Raw genomic sequence first — 23,567 nt, forward strand, 5'->3', positions numbered from 1 at the left:
CTTTCTTTATAGGAATAGTAAATGAATTATACATGTAGTACTTAAACAACAATTCCATTTAAAATAAACAGAAATAAGAAAAAACTATTTCTTTAGAAAATTTATTTAGGAAATCCTTCAGAATGTCTATTATAACCTGAGCTTCTTTTTGTTTAAAGAATAAAAGTTGTCAGTAGTATTTTTAATACTGCAAATCAATATTTTCAGCTATGTATTTAACAAAATATGATTTAAAGCAATGACTATAAAGAAAAAAAGCCCATCCCCATAATAAAAATTGTAATCAAATCTCAATTATTCAGAGACTGCTCTAATTTATGAATCACTTAGTCCCTTTAATTCAATCCTTCTTCCTCTCCCTACTTCCTGTCACTGGTTGTTATTAATAAATATACTCACTCATCTAACAAAAATGAAATGAACAGAAACTGGTTCATTTAATAACTCAACTAAAACATTTAGTGGAGGAGGATGAAGCATTGTTTAAAATGACATTTTTTCATATATGAATTTCTATTTATCCATGCTGTCTGTGAGTCCTATGGATAATTAAGAACTGATTGTATTATTATTTCATCACTGCTCTTCACTCTCCTAAAAATGAAGTAATCTTGAATACTGATAGAAGTTCAATATGTAATTATTACTTGATAAAATATTTAAGAGGCTAGACAAGGAGTCTTTTATACAAAAGCAGCAGAAAGAAAAAAAGAAAATATGTGATCTAAAACATAAAATGATTTGCTGCCAAATCTAATAGTAAAATCAGAGAATCATATAAATAAGCATTTTTCTAAACATAAGTGAATTAATGGGTCTCTTCAAATTAAATATGACCTAAAATGTTTAAGGCAAATACAATGGAATTTTTTTTAAACAATCTCCATTTTGAAAACAATTTAGTGTTACCTATATAAACTGTCTTAAAAGGGTATGTATGTGTTCATCAATTCAAGTAAACTTTCTGCAAGTTAATCTGAAAATTTGAGAAGGCAGATTCAAATTTATTCTTTCATGAAATAATTTGTTTCAACTATTATGATTATATACAATAATTTCACAGTATTTTGCTTCACATTTCTATTGATCTGTTTTTCCTCCACATACTATGGCAGCTACTTTTCTAAGTTTTCTTTTCTTTGCTTTCCTTCCCATGACGTTCTATCTAACAAAACATTATTGCTTCAACTGTAAGACCTATAAACTTTACCCTAGCACCAAAAAAAAGTTTTATAACCTTCATATTTTTCTGTTGCCAAAGCAGAAATAAACAATAAAAAGATAAATCTGAATTGCCAGACTTCCAAAACACCAACATCAGATAAGTAATCTTATATTTAAAGAGATGAAATGAGTCAGAAACGCAAAAGAATCTGACCATGGAGATGGGGACAAAAAGGACTTTCTCCCCAACCTAAGGAGATATTAAACAGGAACTCTAGCAGTGTGCAAGATGCAGCTTTGATTGCATTTATTCCCTCTAATTTAACAGTAAAAAAAAAGTTAACATGTGTCCTGTGACTTAAAATGTGGTATCAGTTGTCATCTTCAACACAATAAAGCATCCTCAATGCCTAAAATACTACCATAAATGTTAAAGAATGCTTAGTAGAGAAAAGGAAAAGAAGAGAGTATAAATTTACAAAGGAAAAAATTAAGATACCTTATAATCTTGATCTGGTAGCATGTTGAGTAAGAAAGTTACCATCTTTTGTGGAAATTCATATTTTATAGTCCAAAATAATAATTCTTCTAGAAAACTTTTATGTTTCAAAACATCCATAATAGATTGATCTGTATGAAAAGGAAAATTTTTTTCACCAGATTTAGATGGCCTCAAAGCATTTAAACTGCTTTACCCTAAAATTAACAATATATTTAAAGTGTTTTATATTAAAATTAATATTACATCATTAATGTAAAGAATATTTAAATAACTACATACCAGCAACATCTTGTCAATACATAACTAAGAATTACACTCTGACTTTTATGAGGTTCAACCAAAATATGTTAACATAAAGAAAAAACTGATATAAAAAAAATTTAACATAATTGGAAATTTGAATCATTAAACATGATCTGGCTCTTGGGAATCAAAAGTAGAAGTTCTAGCTCTTCAGAATTATTAGCAAACTAACAAATAACATTCAAAATAAAGCCAACTTATACCATTCAAAATTATTTTAAAACAATCTAATTTCAAATGTTGCAAAAAAAAAATTTCCCTTAGTTCTATAATCATCCTGAATCATGCTAAATTATAACAAAGGCCATCAGTCATTACCAACATAACTAATACTTCCTTAAAGAACAATTCCTTAAAACAATGTCATTGATGTTTTCTTTATTCATATTCGAGTAACAAATTAAAGATTTTCCTTTGGTCTGAATATTTTTCATTTTTAATTAATTATTTTTATTTTTTAATATCAGGTAAATACTTATATAAAAGTAGAAAAAAGTGAGAGATTTTTTCTGAAAACTAAAAATTTAAAAACAATTTATCTCTGTGCCTTCTTCGTTAAAGCCCTGAAAGTTCTTTTCAAGTAGATTCATTTTATAGGATATGCTTAAATTCTAGTCCTTCACATAAAATTTTCTGAAAGTCTCCCCATATAAATGACCACCTTTATAAGTGTCTTCTTTCCACCTACAAAGTACTGCAAGAGTTAGGTTAATTGTTATTAACTAATAAAGTTCAATGTTAAACTTCTATTTTATAGTGTCTATTTTGTTTTCTGATTTGGTTTCCTTAGGTTTACAACTGACACATTTTTTAAAAGCTTTGTTAAAAAAAAAAAATCAATTTTGCTTATACTAACATATAGAAGACCCAGCTGTTTTTTATTAACAGGATATGGACCTATATTACATAAATTATTCTCAAAAACTGAGAAAGAAAATATGTTATAAAATTCCATTCTAAGACAGACATCTTAATATCTAAACTATGGAAAGACAAAGCAAATAAAGAGAATTATATAACTATCATTTGTCAATATCAATTTTTAAATTTTCTGTAAAATCTTGGCAAAAAGACAAGGGGAACTTATTCAAAACTTATTAAGATAAAGTTGTATTTATACTAAAGACAAAAGAATAATTCAACCTTAAATGGGCATATTCATACTGAAAAGAAAAACATCTTAAATTATATGATATCTACAGATGCTGAAAAAGTACAATAGTCATTTCTTCTTTAAAAAATAAATCTACTGGTGCAGCTAGATGATATAATGGAGAGAGCATAAGTCATGTTAGGAATCAGGAGGAACTGAGTTTAAATACGGCCTGAAGTACAACACTTACTCCCTGTGTAACCCTGATTATGTGACTTAACCTCAATAGCCTTGCCAAAAAAAAAAAAAATTATTAATTTTTTTTAAACTACAAAGAATAGGCATAGAATGGCCTTTTAAAACATGATTCTAAAATATGTATAAAAACTAAAAATTATTCCCAACAGTAACTAGTAATAATAGCTAGCGTTTATAAAGAACTTTTAGGTTATAATAGCACACTCTGCAAATGTTATTTCATTTTATCCTCACAATTAACCCTGGGAGGAATGTGCTGTTATTATTCCCATTTTACAGAGGAGGTAACTGAAGCAGACAATAGTCAATGACTTACCCAGGGTCATATAGCTACTGAGGCAAATTTGAGCCCAGGTCTACCAAGTCCAGCACTTTATACACTATATCACCTAGCTATCTCTGTATATACAAGGTATGTAGGCAAGCAACAAAAATATTAAACCAAAAGCCATCCCTCAATAAATAAGTGATCAAAAAATAAGAAAAAGTTTTCAAAATAAGAATTATCAACTATTAATAACCATTTGAAAGAACATTATAAGACAATAATAATAAAAATAAATACAAATCACAATAACTGAGGATTTTATCTCACCCAGCAAATTGGCCACTGGGAATACTTGGTGTTGGAGGGCATGTGTATGTTACACTGAAATAACTAATCTGAAAAATAAATTGCAATGATGCTGAAAATTTGAGTAAAATAGCAATAACTATCTTAATTTAAGTGATCTTACTGGTGGGCTTTAATGCCAAGGTAGCCAATGATGTTGTTTGTACAAAGTAGCAAAGAAGTAAAAACAAAGAAAATGGTCACAGACTGGGAAAAAGCTATACAAGTTCTTGTACACGAATATATGCCACTTCCCACAGACTCCTCAAGTGAGAAGACCTTATCAGTAGTCCTCAAACTTTTTAAATAGGGGGCCAGTTCACTGTCCCTCAGACTGCTGGAGGTCCAGACTATAGTAAAAACAAAACCTCACACTCTTGTCTCCGCCCCTCAGCCCATTTGCCATAACCCAGCGGGCCACATAAACATCCTCAGCAGGCCACATCTGGCCGCGGGCCGTAGTTTGAGAACCCCTGCCTTAGATCATAGGTGAGCTAGCCATGTTGAACCTTCCATCTCCTACTCAGCACAATAAGTTCCTGAGGAAAAGCTATTAGAAGCCAGTCAGGGTATCTTCCAACTGCTCTAAAGCAGTCACTTTCATGTGTTGTCAAACCAATCTCACAACTGGGATAAGGAGAATTTCTAAGGCAAACAAGATCAACTTTCCCTTTGACTTGAAGGCTCCCATCTCCTGTTGTACCTATCGTTATAAAGTAGATGAATGGCATTTCTCTCAATAATGACTATTTTAATAGCTGATTATTCTCTTCACATCCTAATGACTCTGAATTCCTAAATAACATTTTAAACCCCACTCCACACTACCACCTGATTCCTCATTCTGATCCCCCCTCTTACTACAAAATTTCATCCTAACTCCACCTACCATCTTTCCATTATGCCTACTGAAATGCCTATTCCATAGGCAACAACTTTCCCCTCATCTTAAACCTGTTCCTCTCCCATTCTTTCCATCTACTAATTTTCTCTGAAACCTGGTTTTCCTTTAATGACACAACCTCCCTGACTACCCTTTCCAGTACAATCTGGACTTTCTTACAGTCTGGACAATTACTCTTTTCAATACACCAGTCAAGGATAAGGAGTGGGAATATTCCTTATTCCCCACTGTCACTTCCAGATGTTCCCCCCCCTACCTCCATTATTCAGTAACCTCTCTTCCTTTGAGGTTCATGATATTTTCACATCCACCACCTGATCAAAATCCTAGTACCTATTGTCTATAGATCCCAAGACACCCCCCCCTTTCTTCAATGAGTTTAATGCTATAAACTGGATCACAGTTTTTTTCTCCTCAACTCCTATCTTCCTACCAGAAGACTTGATTGATTGGATTCTTCCTCAAATACCATAACCAATCAGTTCCTCCAATCTATGTTATTTAGACTCTCATAAGTTACTCCTTTACCCCATCTCAAACCTATACAAATATGGTCATACCCTCAATCTAGCCATCATCCACAAATGTATACAAATTCACATTTATACAAGAATTCTGAAATCCCTTTATCCAAACATCATCTCTCCCTCTGCTTTCTCTTATATATCTACTCTTCATCCATACTATGATCTCCCATTCCCTCTCAGGCAATTTCACCTGCATCAACTACTCCCATGTCTTTTCTCTATCTTGACTGCTTGGTGAAACAATTCAAACTTATACTTGTCATTCTCCTTATGCCTTTTATCATATGCCTATTATACCCAGTTAAGCCTTAGTCTTAGATCACTCCCACCATTCACTGCCTATACATGTCCATTTGGAAGAAAGTGGAAAAAAATCTCATAACCATTGTGTCCATTATAAATTTATGTTATAGAATCTCAACTAGACCTTACCTATTATACCTTCCTTATCAACTCACTATACCAATTTTGACAGTGGTTTCTTCTTTTATCCCTTCTCAAACATATGAGTCCCCCCTCCTTTTACAGAAAACATTCAAACTATTTGCCATAGACTCCCTCTATTCCCTTTTTCCTCACCTCCTATGAGTTAGGTGCCTACTTTCACTTTCTCCTCTATTTCCATCTTACACGATGAAATGGCCTTTCTCTTTATGAAGACTGCTCAAGCAATCTGCCATCTCATCTCCTCAAAGAAAGACAAAGTCAATAACACATAAATGCCAACTATGTACCAGCTCCTGTGCCAAACACTGGGGACACAAAGAAGGGCAAAAGATAGTCCCTGCAATGAAGGAACATGGTCTAATGGGGGAGACAAGAGGAACTGGAAATGATCAAGAAAAGAAAAGCACTAGACCTAAGAGGAATCAGTAGGCAGTGGGATTTTAGCTAGGATTTGAAAGACGAAAGGAGGCAAGAAATGTCACAGGATCACAAAGAACACGGGAGGAATAAAATGTAAAAAGACTTGAAGTAGAGAGAAGTTATAAAAGATTTTGAACATAGAATTTTCTATTTGATCTCAGAGGTGATAGGGAACCCTTGGATTTTATTAGGAGGATGATATAACTAAACCTGAGCTTTCAGAAAGATTAAGAAATTGGGCAACAAAATGGATCTGGGAAATGAAAAATAGTAAGGAGTTAAGGATGACATCTAAGTTGTGAACCTGGGAGAATATTGATGTACTTAAGAGTAATAAGGGAGATTAGAAAAGGTGAGGACATATGAATGGATTCAGTTTGGGACATGTTCCGTTAAAAAATATCTTAAAAACATTCAGTTCAAAAAGTCCAATAGGCAGTTAAAGATGTTAAACTGGATGTCAGCAGAGAAGTTAACATTGGAAAATTGGATCTGATAATCATCAGCACAGAAATGACAATTGATTATAAAAATTGATAATCTCATCAGCTCCATGACACTTAATGAAATCATTAGGGTGAAATATTATAGAGGGAGAAGAGAAGAAAATCCAGATCCTCTGGGACAAACACCTACCATTAGTGATTTGACTTTGTATAAACATCCAGCACAGGTGACTTCAAAGATCAGTCAAAATGACAGAAGAAAGAAGAGATAGTGGAGTCATGAAAACCTAAAAAGAAGAGTGTATCAACAGGCAACAATTGACAGTGTCAAAGGCTTCAGAAAAGTCAAGAAGTATGAAGAATGAGAAAATATTATTAGATTTGTCAATTAAAAGCTAACTAGTAACTTTGGAGAAGCAGTTTCAATTGAATGAAAAAGTCACAGCAGTCAGATTGTAGAAAGTTAAGAGGAGAATGGGAAGAAAAGATGTAAAGGTTTCCATTACAGAGAAACATCTCAAAAAGTTTAGTGACATAAGGAAAGAAGACATGGGATAATATCAGGAAAAGATGGATGTGTCAAGTGAGGGCTTTTTGAGGATGGAGGAGGTATGGGCATGTTTGTAGGCAGTAAATAGGGAAATATTGAAAATAAGTAAGAGTACAAATAATAAAGGAGGTGTCTGATAAAGACATCATACATGCATAAGCATGTAAAGTGAAATGGTCTTTGACAAGGAGGACATCTGATTAGGAAAAACAAGGATAGAAGACATGTGAGGGACATGAGATAAAGAAGTAAGAAAAGGGAGGTGTCTCAGCAATTTCAATTTTTTCAGTAAAATATTAACCAAGATTTCAAGTTAAAAGAGTGAGAAGGGTAAAGTCATGGGAGGTTTTTTCATCTGTGGTGAGTAAAATAATTAATTAATTACTCACTAGAACAAGAAGTATAAAAGGAATGCCCTGCCATAGTAAGGGTACAGTTGAGGATATATTTAGGTTATGTTAAGGAGCAGTTATTGGCAGCCCTTTTTGTAGTGGCTAGAAACTGGAAAATGAATGGATGCCCATCAACTGAAGAATGGTTGGGTGAAGTGAGCAGAACCAGGAGATCATTATACACTTCAACAACAATATGAGGGTGTATTCTGATGGAAGTGGATATCTTTGACAAAGAGAAGATCTAATTCAGTTCCAATTGATCAGTGATGGACAGAATCAGCTACACCCAGAGAAAGAACACTGGGAAATGAGTGTAAACTGTTTGCATTTTTGTTTTTCTTCCAAGGTTATTTTTACCTTCTGCATCCAATTTTTCTGGTGAAACAAGAAATTCGTTTCTGCACACATATATTGTATCTAGGATACACTATAACACATTTAACATGTATGGGACTGCCTGCCATCTAGGGGAGGGGGTGGAGAGAAGGAAGGGAAAATTTGGAACAGAAGTGAGTGCAAGGGATAATGTAAAAAATTACCCATGCATATGTACTGTCAAAAAAAAGTTATAATTATAAAATTAATTTTTAAAATGAAGTAAAAAAAAAGAATCAGTTATAAAATTGAAGTAGTTCAATCAAGGAATCAAAATGGATAAGGGAAGTATAATTAGTGAACAGCCTGGGAAAGAACTGAGGATCAAGAAATAGAGGGACTTAGGGAGGAATGAAAACAGGGTTTGGGATTTTGAGGAAGCAGCAAAATGCCAACAGATTTTCATCAGATGAGGGAGAGAGAGAAGCAGACGGAGGGAGGAAAGGATTGAGAGAGGGAGAGAGGAAAACAAGGAGAGGAGGAGGAAGGGAGGGGGGAGATAGCAAGGGAGAGAAAGAGGGAGGGAAGAATGGGGGAGAGGAAAGGGAGAAGGAAGGGTGTAAAGGAATGGGGGAGAGGAAAAAGAAAAGAATGGAGGGAGGAATAGTGGAAAAGAACAAATGGAGGAAGGAAAGAAGAGAGGTACAAAGGAAGGCAAGAAGGGAGAAAAGGAAAACAACACATGTGACAAAAACAAAAAATATCAATGAAAGTATGCCAAAAATTCAAAGTTCAAAAAACAATATATAGATCATTAAAGATTATCATTTTGATTATAAATCAACTGTGTGCTAGGTAATAAGTTAAACAAAAACGAAAGTCACTAACCCTCAAAAAGTTTACAATCTATTTTATATAAAATATACTTCACATAGTTCAAAACTTCACACAACAAAATTTATTGTTCATGTGGTTTGGGCAGAAATGGAATAGGGAGGGGACGTAAAACTATTATGCTTAATAATCTCAATATTATACACATAAGATACATACTCTGATACTTATACAAAACATTCTATGAATTTAATAGTGTTACCAATCTTTGTGTATGAAATGTTGACAAGTTCAATCAAAATCAAAGAAGAATAAAGCCAAGCATAAATTTTTGATTATGTAAAACTTCATGATCTAATAGTGAATTTAGCTACAGAAAAAAAAAATCCTTTATCATTTCATTATCCCCTTAGTTTAAGCAAACTATAGTAGAAATAATCAGTATAATCAGTTTCTAATTTTCAGCAACCTAAGAATAAATTTATAAAATATTTATAGCCCAATATTTCAATATTGTTATGCAATGTCATATATTTATTTTGCATTTACTCTATACATCAAGTACTGAGAATACAAATAAAAAGGGCAAAAACATCATCCATGCTTGTAAGGTGTTCTCACTCTAATGTTAATGTTTAAGTAATTATGGTACATATTCCATATATAAGTATAAATGGAAAATATATCTTGAAGATATCCAGAGAAGATAGGAGTAGAAGATAAAGAACAATATTTATACATGTTGGACAACCAATGCAAATAAATTTAGTTGGGAGATGGAAGATGAGGGACAAAGAAGAAATAAGTGTAGCTGGAACTTGGAGTTCATAAAGGGAAATTAAGTATAAGAAAACTAGAAAGAGAGAAAGGAAATTTAAGGGGTTATGAAGGACTTTAAATACCAAAAGATGGATTTTACATTTGATCTTGGAAGTAATAGGAAATAGCTAGAGCTTAACAAAGAGAAAAGTGACATGATAGCACCTGTATTTTGGGAAGATCACTTTGGTAGCTGAGTAAAGGATAGACAGGAGTATGGAGAAACTTGAGGCAGAAAGACTAATCAGAAGGCTACTGCAATTTTCCAGGTAAGTAGTAATGAGAGGACTCAAATAGAATTTATGAGGAGAGTGAAGGGGATATATATTACAAATGTTACAAAGAGAAAAATGATAAAACCTAACAACAAAATACATTTGTAGAGTGGATGAAAAGTAAAGACTGGAAGAAACTAGGATAACAGGAAGGATGGTGGTGGCCTTAAAAATAAAAAAGCTGAAGTGTTACTACTGTGTTTGTATCCCAAAGAGATTTTAAAGAAGGGAAAGGGACCTGTATGTGCAAGAATGTTTGTGGCAGCCCTCTTTGTGGTGGCCAGAAACTGGAAACTGAGTGGATGCCCATCAGTTGGAGAAGAGCTGAATAAATTGTGGTATATGTGGTATATGAATGTTATGGAATATTATTGTTCTGGACCAGGAGATCGTTGTATACTTCCAACAACAATACTATATTCTGATGGACGTGGTTCTCTTCAACAATGAGATGACCAAATCAGTTCCAATACAGCAGTAATGAACTGAACCAGCTATACCCAGTGAAAGAACTCTGGGAGTTGACTATGAACCACTACATAGAATTCCCAACCCCTCTATTTTTGTCCGCCTGCATTTCCTTCACAGGCTAATTGTACACTATTTCAAAGTCTGATTCTTTTTGTACAACAAAATAACTGTATGGATATACATATATATGTGTGTGTGTGTGTGTGTGTGTGTGTGTGTGTGTGTGTGTGTGTGTGTGTACATATATATATATATATATATATATATATATATATATATTGTATTTAATTTACATTTTAACATATTTAACATGTATTGGTCAATCTGCCATCTTGGGGAGGGGGTGGGAGGAAGGAGGGGAAAAATTGGAACAAAAGGTTTGGCAATTGTCAATGCTGTAAAATTACCCATGCATATAACTTGTAAATAAAAAGCTATAATAAATTTTTAAAAAAGAATCATGAAAAAAAAATTTTAAATAAAAAATAAAAAAGCTGAGAAGATGGTCAAAGTTGGAGAAAAGATAATGGATTCTGTTTTGGATATTTTGAGTTTCAAATACTTATGAAGCAATCAGTCAAGATGTCGCTAGGGCTGGATATACAGATCTCAGAAGCATCTGTACTGAGATAAGAGACTTGATTAAAAATTTTAAGAAAGGCAAAATAAATCCAAAAGTGGTCATTTTAAAAGAGAAATAAAAAGGAATATATAGAAGCTATGGAATACAGCAAACAGATTCCATATCAGAAAAAATTTGGGGAAGAAGATAGTACCTAATATGTGCCAGACACTGTGCTAAGTACTTTTTACAAATATTGTGTCATTTGATCTTCAGAACAAACTTATGGGTTAGGTGCTATTATTATCCTCACCTTACAGTTAGAGAAATTAAGGCAAAAAGGTTAAGGGATTTACCCCAAAGTCACACAGCTAGTATTTCAGGCTAGATGTGAACTGAGGTCTTCTGACTGCAAAATCAACACTATCCACTGTGCCACCAGTAAAAACCCCCGATTAAGGGGCAGCTAGGTGGCTCAGTGGATAGAGCACCAGCCCTGAAGTCAGGAGGGCCTGAGTTCAAATGTGACCTTAGACACTTAACACTTCCTAGCTGTGTGACCCTGGAAAAGTAATTTAACCCCAATTGCCTCAGCAAAAAAAAAAATAATAATAATAATAATAATAATAATAATAATAATAATAATAATCAAGGAACAAGGAATTTATTATAAATAAAATGGAAGGGACAATGCAAAGACCCATGTTGTGTTTCTTTAAGCAATTGATTCTTATGTGTTCCGTTAGCATTTATGTGAGTTTAGTAAAGGACATACTATGCTTACTTCTATTTTTCAGCTGTTTCACTGAAGGTGGATAGCATTTTCCTTGATGGGCCTTTATAATTGGTGTATTTATAACAGAATAATTTAGTCATTCACAGTTATTCTTCAAATAATATTGATGCTACTATATAAAACATTGTTGTTTCTTTTTATTTTACTTGTTATTTCATGCAAATCTGTCCATGTTTTTCTAAAAATCAGCCTGCTCATCATTTCTTACAACAGTATTATTTCATAAGTTATATAATCACAATTTGTTAAACCATGCCCAGGTTGATATAACAAAAAGAACTGTTACAAATATTTTTTTAAATATAGATTCTTTTCCTTTCTTCCTGATCATCTTGGAAAACAGACCTAATAGTGTTAGATTAATGGGTAAACACACTTGTATAATTCTTTGAGCATAATTCCCAAACTGTTATCCAAAATGGCTGGATTAGTTCACAATTCCATCAACAGTATATTAGTGTCCCATTTTTTGCACATCTTTTCCAACATTGTCATTATCCCCTTCTAACATGTTAGCCAATTTGATAGCTCAAAGTTGTTTTAACTCGAATTTCTCTAGTCAATAATAATGCAGAGAATTTTTTCACAAATTTAGATAGCTCTTATTTCTTCATAAAAAAAAAACAAAAACCACAGCCTGTTCATATCTGTTGATCATTTATCAATTGAGGAATGACTCATATTCTTATAAATTTGACAGAGTTATTTATATATCTGAGATAAGAGACCTTTATCTGAGAAAATGTCTATAAATATTTCCCTCAATTTTCTGTTTTTCTTTAATCTTGGCTATATTGCTTTTACTTGTACAAAGCCTTTTTAATTCAGCGTAATCAAAATTATCCATTTTACATCTTAAAATACTCTCAATCTCTTGATTATTCTTTTTTTTTCTTTTTTTTTTCTCTTGATTATTCTTAAATTTCTTTCCCATCCATATATCTTATAGGTATTATGTTCCATGTTCTTCTGATTTACTTATGAGATCTCCCTTTATATATAGATCACATATCTATATTAACCTTATTTTGGAAATAGTAAGGTATCAATCTATATCCAGTTCCTGCCAGACATCATTCTAATTTTCCCAACATTTTTTTTTGTCAAATACTGAATTCCTAATCCACAAGCTTAAATCTTTATACATATCAAACAAATTACTATGATTATTTACTGCAATATATTGTATGTCTACTCTGTTCCAGTGATCTACCATTATATTAGCCAGTACCAGATAGTTTGATAATTACCATCTGATAATAGTTTAAGTAAGATGTGGAACTGATACCTTTACATTTTTTCATTAATTCCTTTGATATTCTTTATCATTTATTCTTCCAAATGAATTTTATTATTTTTCTACCTCAATTAAGATAATTTTTGGTAGTTAAGATGGAATGGCATTGACTAAATTTTTAGGTAAAAAATGTAATTTTCATTATACTAGCTCTATCCATCCATGAACAATGAATATGTCTTTACTTATTTAAATCTGATTTTATTTTTATATAAAAAAATTTTTTTAAATTATTTTCATGTACTTTCTGGATTTGTCTTATACTCTCTGGTATTTTATGGTGTCTAGTTATTTTAAATGGGGTACATTTATTTTTGCAGTGTTTTGTTAATGATATATATAAATTTTGATGATTTATGTAGATGTTTTATATTGTTACTTGATTAAAATTATTGTTTCAACTTTTTAGTTGAATTTCTAGGCCATATCACCTGCAAAAGGAAATATGTTTTGTTACCCTATTGACAATTCTAAAAATTTTGATAACATTTCTAATACAATATTGCATAAAACTGGTGATAATGGACATCCTTCTTATACTGCTGATCTTACTGGGAAGGCTTCTAGCTTATCCAGATGGTTTTAAGAAAATGCCTCTAATCACTTTAAGGAAAAATCAACTTATATCTATGCTTTCCAATGTTTTGTTTTGTTTTGGGTTTTTTTTTTGTTTTTGTTTTTTTTTTTTTGCTGAAGCAATTGGAGTTAAGTGACTTGCCCAAGGTCACACAGCTAAGAAGTATTAAGTGTTTGAGACCAGATTTGAACTCAGGTCCTCCTGACTTCAGGGCTCTATCCACTGCACCACCCAGCTGCCACGTTTCCAGTGTTTTTTTTAAAAAGAATGAGTGTTGTATTTAAGTTCTCAAAGTTTTTCTGCATTTCCTGATATAATCATATAATCTTTGTTACTTTTTTTAATTGATCTAATTAACTGCTTTCCTGATATAAATCTAACTTCATCACAATGTATAATTTGTGTGATACATCATTGTAGCCTCCTATTGTTTTGTTTTTTGGGTTTTTTTTGAAGTGATTAAGATTAAGTGACATGGTCAGGTAGGAAGTGTCTAAAGTCAAATTGAATTCGGGTAGTGGAATATCCATTGAACCACCCAGCTACCATCCTACTTAGTATTTTATTTAGGATTTTTGCATCCATATTAATAAAATTTATCTGTAATTTTCATCCTTTCTTTTGGCTCTTCCTGGTTTTTAAGTATCATATTCATAAAAGGAATTTGGTAGGACTCCTTCTTTGCCTAAGATCCCAAATAATTTATCTAACATCTGGAAAAAAAAAAAAAAAGTTTGGTAAAATTCACTTGGTAAATCTATCTTAGTCCCAATTCTTTTTTTCATATGAAACTCATTTTGGCCTGTTTATTTTTCTAAAATAGATTTAAAATATTCTACTTCCTCTTCTGTCAATATAGGCAGTTTATTTTTCTAATCATTCTTCCATTTCATTTGTTAAATTTTTCATATAATTGAGCAAAATAAACTCCTAATAATTGTTTTGATTTCACCTCATTAGTGGTAGTCTCCCTTTTTATTTTTGATACTAGTGATTTGGTTGTCCTTTCTTTTAAATATATATAATATATATATATATATACATATATATACATATATACATATATATATATATATATATATATATATATATATATATATATATACGTATATATTATATATATATATGTAATGTTCTTCTCCAAATTGTAATGTTTTCTGGGAGCAGTTTTCATTTCAGTTCAATGTAATAATAACCCCCAATGCAGTCAGGGATTAAAGTCCAAATCTTTCATTGACTCCTTCAAAATAGCCAGGATTAGCTTTCTTAGAGGCCTATCTTTCTCCTTGGTTCTGAGAGCATTTGCCACTAGTCCTTTGTCTCTTCCAGCTTCAGCCTCTCTTCCACTGAATCCAAAGCCTCCAGCCAGCCCAAAAGTAGAAAATGGAATGAATCTGACTCCACCTCTGAGAATGGGCTTGTGCTTTTCTGTGAGCTTGTGGGAGCTCCTCCTTATATATGCTCTCTTAAAGGTGTGAACTCTAATAAGTACTAAATACATATGCATGGTCTCTATCAATTCCAGTGACTTAGCACTTTGTTTCAACTTCTGGCCCATAATACACACACACACACACACACACACACACACACACACACACACACACAATATATATATACCAATGATTCATCTATTTTAGTGGGTTTTTTTCCCATAAAACCGAACTTCTAATTTTATTTAATAATTCAATGGTTTATTTACATTCAACTTTATTAATCTCACTTTAAATTACTTAGGATTTCATTTTGATGTTTAATTAGGGATTTTAATGTGTCCATTTTCTAGTTTTGAAAGGAATAGGCTGAAATCCCTCACTACTATTGTGATAGTTTTGCTATCTATTTCTACCTTTAAAAATGTAGATGCTATATATTACCTATGATATCTTTTATTATAGTTTTTCCCTAATTATCTCTTTTCAGTTTTAACTTTGAAATCATGACTGGTATTCCTGCCTTTTTTTTTTTTTTCATCAGCTAGAGAATAACAAATTCTACTCCAGTTCTTTATTTTTACTCTATGTACATCTCTCATTCTTAAATATTTTTTGTAAACAACACATAGATTGTGGGTTTTAATCCATTTTGTTATCAGTTTTCATTTATAAGTGAGTTTTAATCCCATTCACATTCAAAGTTATACTTATTTGTTGTGTATTTCCCTCCAATCTATTTTTTCCTTCCTCTTTATCCTTCTCTCCTCTATACCTCCTCAGACATCTAATTTACTTGTCTTTCTAATTCATATACCTTCTAAAAAGCCCAGTCTTATCTTCTCCCCTTTTTTCCTATTCCTTAATCTAATCAACCTTCTTAGGATCCCTCCTCATCCTATTCTCTTACCCATTTCTTAATATGAACCCCTTTCCAAGAGTCTCTTCCTTAACCTATGTTCTTATATTTCTATTTGTCCACTAGTTATGTATATGTTAGTTATGTATATGTTACTACCTTTACATGTATATGTTGCTACTTCTTTAACCCAGTTCTGATGAGAATAAGGTTCTATCACTACTAGCTTTCCAAATCCTCCTGCCCCCCACTCAATTCTTCCTTTCAATTTCTTCATTTGCATGGAATAATTGCTCCATTTTACCTCTTTCCACCAAATTTTATTTTTTAGGATAATCCATCATAGTTAGCTCAACCAAAAATCTTCAACCTACATATGCTATTTCAAACACTAGTAATGATAACCTTCTTTTTTAAAATAGTATTTTATTTTTCCAGACACATGGAAAGATAGTTTTCAACATTCACATTTGCAAAATCTTTTTTTTCTTCTTCCTATCCTCCTAACCCTTCCCCAAGACATCAAGCAATCCCATATAGGTTAAACATATGCAATTCTTAATGATAACATTTTAAAAAATAAAATAGTTTATTTTTTTAAATACTTGCAAAGATCATTTTCAACATTTACCCTTGCAAAATCTTGTGTTCCAAATTTTTCTCCTTCCCTCACCTCCCCCATCCTCTAGACAGCAAGTAATTCAATATAGTTAATATATATGTGCAATTCTTCTAAACATATTTCCACATTTAAATGATAACATGCTTAAAAGTTACAAATAACATTTTCCCATATAAGAACTAAATGGTTTGGCCTTATTAAATCCTTCATAATTGGCCTTTTGTATTTAACTTTCCTTTCCTCTTCAGAATATCATGTTCCATGACCTTTGGTTTTTTAATGTAGAAGCTACTAAATCATTTGTTATTCTGACTAGTTCCACAGTATTTAAATTGTTTTAACTGCCTTTAGTATTTTCACCTTGACCTAGGAGTTTTGAAACTTAGCTATAATGCTCCTATTAGTTTTCATCTTGAGATCTTTTTCAGGTGATGATTGATGGATTTTTTTCAATTTCTAGTTCACTCTCGTTCTAAAACTTCAAAGCAATTTTCCTTAATTTCTTGAAGTATATCTTCATAATACACACACACATAATCATAACTTTCACATACAACAAAAATTCTAATATTGTTTCCTTTCAATCTATTTTCTAGGTTTTTTTTTTTTTTTTGCTGAGGCAATTGGGGTTAAGTGACTTGCTCAGGGTCACACAGCCAGGAAGTGTTAAGTGTCTGAGGCTAGATTTGAACTCAGGTCCTCCTGAATTCAAGGCTGGTGCTCTATCCACTGCTCCACCTAGCTGCCCCCTTTCTAGGTTTTTTTAATGAGATGTTTTCACATTCTCTTTCATTGTTTCATTTTTTTTATTGTTTTATTATTTCTTGTGTCTTATGAAGTCTTTAGCTTACCTTTCACAGTTCTAATTTTTAAAGAGTTATTTTCTTGCATAAGCTTTTGTACTTCTTCCAATTAGTTAACTTTCTGTTCATAATTTTCTTATTTGCTTAGTTTTTTCCTTAGTTTTTGCTTAGTTTTTTCCTAAACAGAAGTCATAGTTGTTTTGACTTCACCGTCTTCTAAATTTGAACCCAGATCTTCTCTATCACCATAGTAGTAATCTAGTGTCACATTCTTTCTCTTTTACTTACTCATCTTTTTAAGTGGTTTATTTCTTACCTGTTACCTTTGTGTTAAAGTCATCCAGTCCCAAAGCATATATGAAGGATAATGTTTCAAGTTTCAGGTTTTTGGGCTATTGTTTTCTAAGCTCCATCTGGGAGCCTAAGCTTGGGTATTCCTCTCCTCCCCAAAGCCATTACTATGACTCCCAGCAAAGCTATCATACAAATGCCTTTACTCCAGAAAGTTCCTTCCCCCGCTGCAAATCTCAGCTCACCCCGCTGCAAATCTCAGCTCAGCCCTCTGCCAAAACTTGGGATATGTTATCCTGCCAGTGACCACAGACAGCATGCCCCCCCCCCCTCAGCAATCCTACCATTAGTAAGTATGCTCACTCTCCCTTGCTCACAACCATACCCCAGGACATTTTTCCCCCCAACACTACCCCTAAGAAACCATGTGATCTTCTTTCCAGGCTTTTTGTATATACTAATATGTCCAGTTAATAGCACTTTTATACAATGTTTTGTATATACTTTGTTTTTAGTTATTATTTAAATACTGTCTGCTCTCAGTAAATGTAAGCTCTTTATAGTGTCTCAAAGCCAAAAAAAAAAAAAAAAAAAAAAAAAAAGATGTTGCTACACTTAAGAAGCCTAACTGATAGGATTCTCTTTAAAAATGTCAATTAAAAAAAATTCAAAGAGAAATATTTCTTTTAGTACTCTCTTCCTAACTTGTCTTAAAATTTCTAACTATAAATAATAATTTTACTTAATATGTTATGCTTCATTTCAGCTAAAATCAGTCACGAATAGTTCAAAAATCTACATTAAAACACATAGAAATTGGGGCAGCTAGGTGAAGCAGTATATAGAGCACCAATCCTGAAGTCTGGAAGACCTCAGTTTAAATCTGGCCTAAGTCACTTAAGGCTTCCTAGCTGTGTGACCTTGGACAAATCACTTAACCCCAATTGCCTCAGGGGAAAATACACACATGCACCCACATACACACACACACACACACACACACACACACACACACACACACACACACACACACACACACACCCCAGAAACTGAAGGTGGCTTCATAACTATATCCATATTTAATGCCATCTTATTTTCAAAATGTCAAGTCAAATTTTCCTTAACATAGAGAATAACTTCTGATTATTTGATAGCATTGCAAGATATCAGTATTGTTTCAAGAAATTAGGATACACTGAATAATAAAACACATCAAAAAAACAATTAAAGGCTTAAAACATTTTTACTACTTTTAAACATGAAAAACACTGAATTCAATCCTAAAAACAATTCAGCTATAAAATATGTCTTTTTGGTAATAAACTTTCACCTCCAAGAATAGTGAAAAGAATAGTATTCTTTCTTATTTCATCATGAATCCAGACTAAAAGTAACACATAAACAAATGTGTTTCATCATTTACCTACAAATAGGAATTAGCTGTGACCAAAGTAATACTACACACACACACACACACACACACACACACACACACACACATATATATATATATATATATATATATATATATATATATATATATATATATATAAACACATTTCAAGTATTTCTTAAACATGAAGCAGAACCACTGAGGTGAAAAGAGGCTTTCTAATTGAGAGCCATCTAAGGATTTATTCCAAGCCAGGCGATTCAAAGAATATCCAAAGTAGTTAAGTTCAGGCTTTCCTCAGGAATCTGGAGAGTTCTATTCTATTGATGAGAGAGGTCCTAATTACTTCATTTGCTCTTATGGGTCTGGGAATAAACATAGTCTTCCCCAGAAATTCCTAAAATCTGAATTCTTAAAGCTGAGAACAAATCATAATCTAAACCCCTGATCTAAGCCTAGATCAAAAGCTATGAACTGGTAAACTATACAAAAGAATAACATTTAGCAGTTTTTAGGTATTAGGTATTTATGCCATAGCTCTTATTTCTCTCCTTTTCTCTCTCATGTTTTTTGGACATTTAAAATTTTGTGCACAGATTTTCTCACTTTTTTCTTTCCTAGTTACTATATTATCATCATTTAGAGAATCATTTGCCACCAATGAAGGAACTTAAAAAGAGGTTGAGGAAACTAAACTAACCAGGTTTCCTCATTTTTAAAAATCAGAGAGGGTTCATTCCAACTGCTTCAATGAGTGACCCTAATTTAGTCCTCCAGAGACAACAGAAAACATGATTGAACCTAAATGGTAGGAAAAAAAAGGTTTAAAAAGCTATTATACCTATAATTTAGGAACATTAAATTGTGATTTACTAATATCCTTCCAAGAACTTGAAAAGTTCTACTTTCCCAGATTAAAAATTAATAATTTTAAACCTCATAAACTTCATCAAAATAGTAAATTTCATGCCAAATAAAGCATTTTGTAAAAATCAAACAGACCAAAGAAAGCCTTTTGTAAGGTTATATAAAAAACATCAATAAATGTCCACTAGTGTATACTTTATCTGTCATTTTTACAGATAATTATATATCACTGTGAATTATAAAACTATCAAAGATTCCCCTTACACAATTTAAATTGGCTAGGGTTTTTGATACATTGACTGAATCATCTTGGGAGTTTTTATGCAAGACAAAACAGAACCAATAAACATGAGAACAAAATTAAATCATCACTTTATAAATACCTTTGACACTGCTGCTTAATTTTACCCTCTTGCGTTTGCCCACACCTTGGCTACCATCCTGGTCCTCCTAGAAAAAAAAAATTGGTAATGAATACTAGAGTGTATATTTTAATTTAGCAGATTTTGCCTTTTACAATTTTATTGTTAATAATTAATGCTATAACATTTTAATAATACCACCTCTAAGACCACTCCTCAGTTTTACCTCCACGCCATAAAATATCAGTGACATGAAGCAGTAGATCTTTCTAATATTCTTCCTATAAATGTATCTTCTTGCTCCTGGTTCTTTGCTAAATTCCTTTGGAACTTAGCCTACTTCAACTGGCTTTACAGTTTTAATATACTTTGCCCCTTGATTTGGAGACAGGTACGAGCATGAAAATTCGTTTGAAACACCTCAGGACACCAGTCTGGAATCCTAATCTTTATGAGATCTCCTTTGAATCCAACATTTAGTGGGCCTGTACAGGGAAAATCTGGTCTCCATTAGCTAATTTACCCCCTCCTTCCTAGAAGCTACATTACATCAGTAACATAATATAAATTCTTCTTTGTACTTTGTTCGCTATCAGATTTCATCAACAGGTGGGAAGAGGATGAGAGGTCCTAACCAAGTGTATCTCTCCCCCCACATACATATTTATTATAAAACCAAAATGACAGCAGGATGATTTCAGAAAGGCCTAGAGAGACTTACATGAACCGATGCTAAATAAAGTGAGTAGAACCAAGAAAACATTGTACAGAACAAGATTATGTGATGTTCAACTCTGTTAGACTAGGCTCTTTTCAACAACGAGATGATTCAGGCCAATACTAATAGTCTTGTAACGGAGGAAGCCATCTTCATCCAGAGAGAGGACTGTGGGGGCTGAATGGGGATCACAGCATAGTATTTTCACCTCTTTTGTAGTTGTTTGCATGTTTGTTTTTTATTTCTCATTTTTTTTCCTTTTTGATCTGAATTTTTTGTGTGCATAGCACAATAAATATGGAAATATGTTTGGAAGAATTACATATTTTTAAGCCTATATTAGATTACTTGCTATCTAGGGGAAGGGAGAAGAAAGGAAGGAGAAAGAAATGGAACACAAGTTTTATAATGCTGAATATTGAAAATTATCTTTGCATGTATCTTGAAAATAAAAACTGTGAAGTCCGAGTTAGCTCCCTGTTGACCTCAGGATCAGCCAGAGTCAGGATCACCAAAAGTCCTTGGTCTTTAGGGGGAAAAGTAAAGGAGACAGCCAAACCTTCAAGAGGCTCACCAACAACCTAACCTCCCTTCTTCTCCAAAGCGACTCTGGTTTGTCTTACTCCACTCCCAATCCCTCCTACAATTATCTGTATAGACCAAAAGATGGAGCTAGCACAGAATAGTGAGAAGAGCCCTTTTCCAAGCATATGCTAATAGAATATTGTCCAACAGGTAATTAGCCTTAAGTGCTCAGTTGTCTGATGCCAGTGCACCTACTCAAAGTTTCAGCCCTTTACAAAAACCTATTATTAAAAAAAATAATAATAATCTAAGTGACCTTCTTAAATTCTGTTGAACTTCACTGAAGATACAATAGTTTTCACTCCCAAGCTAACAGCTCCCAAGGAATTGGCTTCCAGCTATATAGCTACGGTTTACTTTCAGTAGACAACCACTGATTCTATATAGCAAGGCAATTATGATGTGTTTGAGATTCAGCATCAAATGATGAGATTGAGAGCAACATTTGGTGCCAATTGCTCTATTTCACTCCCTGTACCCCGAACCTGCCACTAGACCTCAATTTCATTTGGGTACCCTAAATATATACCTCATCAATTTCACTTTTTGCCTTTCCCAGTCTTAACACTATGAATAGCCAATTCAACTCTACATTATCACCTACTTGTGAATCTTTGCTCTCGTGTCTAATTGATGTTCATGCTTTGGCAAACATCAATCCCAGATTACTTCCGCCTTTTGTCTTCTTTTACTCAGCTGCTGGATGAAATCACATAATTATGCTGACTGGATACACTATATATTTAGGTTATCTAGCTTCAACTGAATCTTCATTGGTGAAGAAAGGCAGTCCTTTAGTCCTCCCTATTTCAATTGTCACTTAGCATAAATTCTATATCAAATTTCTCTTTCCATCTTCAAATCTCTGACATTTTCCTTAACTGAAGATTGTCTATCTTTACTAAGAAAAGGAGACCTAGCAATCCTTTTTTCCCCATTTGTTTCTTTTCAAAACGAATTAACATCATCTCCTGCCCTTTCTTCTTCCTCTACTAAAGTGTTTGCCAAAGATATAACTCTTCTTGCAAAGGTTAATCCTCTTTATATCTATTTGATCCTATCTTCTCTCATCTTTTCAAACAGATTGCAACTTTAAGCATTTCCTCTCTATATTATTTAGTGTATTATTTACACCAAATCACTTTTCATCCTTTTGTATCATGAGACAGAATATTTCTGTTAAACATCATTTAATTCTCATTGTTTCTCATTCTACACATCTTAAGTGTTTGTACTTATTTCTATATTATCTCTGTCATATGTCTCTTCACTAATACAGTAATCATAGTTTAGAATCTTATTACTCTCACATGGACTATTTACAATGGCTTTCTAACTTGAGTCCCGGTATCAAATCTCTCACAATTCCAAACTATTCATAACATAGTTGCCAAACGGATTTTCCTAAACCTCTGGTTTGAACATATAAACTCGCTTCTGGAATCAAATATAGATTCTACCTGACATTCAAACTCTTCACAATATGATTTCAACTTTCTACCTTATTACCTATTGCTACTCTCCATGTACTCTATGGTATGGTCACACTGGCCTTCTTACTATTCCTATACATAATACTTCATCTTCTCTTATTTGCTTTCTCTATCAATAAGAATGTTTTCATTGGAAAGGGGACTAGAAAACTGATTAATAAGAAATTGATATGCAAGATAATTAAGGGGAAAATAAAATACTCCCTTGTCATTTATGAATACAAGTCATCAAACCCTGAATCATCAGTTACTGGAAGAACTGGGAAAAAATATTGCTGAAGTACTGTCAGTGATATTTTTATTTACTGAAGTAAGCGGTTACAAAACCCTGCTACATAGAAGGTCTATTCTAGATGTTAGGCAATACAAGAAAGGAAGGGGGAAAAAAGGAAAGGAAACATCCTATACTATCAAGGTTTTATACAACTAAATATAAGAGAGAGAATTTGAAAATGAGAACACTACCAACTATGGGGAATAAAGGCTTTCTTATAGGAAAAGTACTCTGAATTAAATCCTAAAGGAAACAGGGTTCTAAAAGAATGAAAAATGAAGACACAATATATTCACTAA

General features: G+C 32.7%; 1 protein-coding gene across 4 annotated transcripts in view; it reads right to left on the bottom strand.

The window, feature by feature from the left end:
- The window catches only part of UBR3 (ubiquitin protein ligase E3 component n-recognin 3), a 280,583-nt gene that overhangs the window by 185,038 nt on the left and 71,978 nt on the right, over positions 1-23,567 (bottom strand). For all 4 annotated transcript variants that reach the window (XM_074303157.1, XM_074303159.1, XM_074303158.1 and 1 more), the window contains exons 6-7: positions 20,220-20,286; positions 1,664-1,794 (exon numbers count right to left, since the gene is read on the bottom strand). In XM_074303157.1, coding sequence (XP_074159258.1) covers positions 1,664-1,794; positions 20,220-20,286 — 198 coding nt within the window. The remainder of the gene's footprint in view (positions 1-1,663; positions 1,795-20,219; positions 20,287-23,567) is intronic.

This window comes from Sminthopsis crassicaudata, chromosome 3, assembly GCF_048593235.1.
Source record: "Sminthopsis crassicaudata isolate SCR6 chromosome 3, ASM4859323v1, whole genome shotgun sequence".
NCBI lineage: Eukaryota > Metazoa > Chordata > Mammalia > Dasyuromorphia > Dasyuridae > Sminthopsis > Sminthopsis crassicaudata.